At 50.6% G+C, this 1,554-nt stretch overlaps 1 protein-coding gene across 1 annotated transcript; it reads left to right on the forward strand.

The window, feature by feature from the left end:
• Positions 1-920: 920 nt before the first annotated feature.
• Positions 921-1,403, forward strand: PHALS_08193 (Endonuclease/exonuclease/phosphatase; the record flags this gene model as incomplete). Its single annotated transcript, XM_024723498.1, has 1 exon — positions 921-1,403. The coding sequence occupies one exon, from the start codon at positions 921-923 to the stop codon at positions 1,401-1,403; it is 483 nt and encodes a 160-aa protein (XP_024574468.1).
• Positions 1,404-1,554: the final 151 nt, after the last annotated feature.

Genomic DNA, 1,554 nt, shown 5'->3' on the forward strand with positions numbered 1-1,554 from the left:
GGAGTGGTGAGAAGAGAAGATCGCGAAGCATACCTACGATTCCTTGGGCTTCAAGGCCCAAGAAAGTTGGACCAACGAAGATCAGGAGCGGAGAAAGAGGAAAATGCAAGCCAATCCCACGAAACTGAAGGAATGGACGGCGAGCGGCCGTATCAACGGTTTGAAGATGGAAGTCTCAAAGTTCTGGGATCTGAAGACATTGAGCGTTTCTAATGAAGCCGTTTTCGGCCATCTTAAGCAACTCTTCTACTCCTTTCCTTATCCTGATCTTGCTGCCCAAGTGATCGGGAAAAAGTGTTTGACCAATTGAAGTATACATCAAGCGGTCAGAGCCCAGGTCGATTACCTTCACCGCCTCGATACGCATCTGAAGAAGCAAGAGGACAAGCAAAACATCAAAGAGTGGTTAACCTCCATTGATAGCGCTGACCAACAAAACGGAGCAAAATGGAATCTAGCATTTAGCTCGGACAGGTGGGAAGCGACTGAAAGCAAGAGTTTCTACAGCTCTCAGGATATGCACACCTCGGTTGAATAAGTCGGAATGGGCTTTAGCCAGCTTCCTGCCGAACATAATCTTCTCTTGGAGACCGCTTTGCGGACTTGACCCGACGCCAGTGGGTGAAGACGAGAGGAAGGATGTTTGTCTGGAAGATATCGCATCGGCTTTTGAAGAGAGCGATCAAGTACGCGCGGCTATTCGGGCTAATTTGGATAAGAAAGATTGGAGGCCTGCTATCAAGGCTGGAATCCAGCTGACCCAACAGATGGAGGTCGGCCCGACCTGACCATCGCTGTAATCAAACGATTCTAGTGAAGGTCACACAAGATGCTAAAGGCTCCTCACGGGAGATGAGGCCGGAGGTGTGGGCGACCATAGCTTAGGCCCTCAGGAGATACAAGTTCCGGTCGAGCCACTAATGACCGACTTCTATCACCTGATTGATGATGAAGGCAGACAAGACCAGCTGAATCAAGTTTTTCAGGCGCAACAAGCCAAGGCAAGCAGATACCTTCGCAAGGGAGCACGAAAGTCGAGACGAGGGATACGCCGAACAGAAACGACAATTGGACTCCACACTCAGAATGTCCCAGATATGCAGAACAAGATGAAACTCATCGAAGAGGGCTTCGACAATCTCAGGCAAACTTCCGTTGCTGAACAGCACTTGGTCGTTTTCCTCCAGGAAACGCATTCGACGAGCGAAGAGACTCCGACGTTGACGAGGATACATAGTCAAAGTTGGGGGTACGAACCAACTCAAGCCAAAGGAATCTGCTCATGGTGGAGTCAAAGCGACGGTCGCAAGGCGGGCGTGGCAATTCTTGTAAGCCCGCATGCGCAAATCTCGAACATCAACCCTACTGGGAAGCGGAATGGACATTCCACTGGATGGCGATGACGATGGGCATCAGGGGGGATCGGGCCTTGCTCTTCAATGTGTACGCACCGACGGATCGAAATCAGCGCGAGGCTCTCTTCACCGCGCTCGGTGAGCTAAAACTCGAACATGATGGACCTGTTCTCATAGGTGGAGATTTCAACTGTACGGT

Source organism: Plasmopara halstedii, assembly GCF_900000015.1.
Source record: "Plasmopara halstedii genome assembly, contig: Scaffold_322, whole genome shotgun sequence".
In the NCBI taxonomy this organism is placed as follows: domain Eukaryota; phylum Oomycota; class Peronosporomycetes; order Peronosporales; family Peronosporaceae; genus Plasmopara; species Plasmopara halstedii.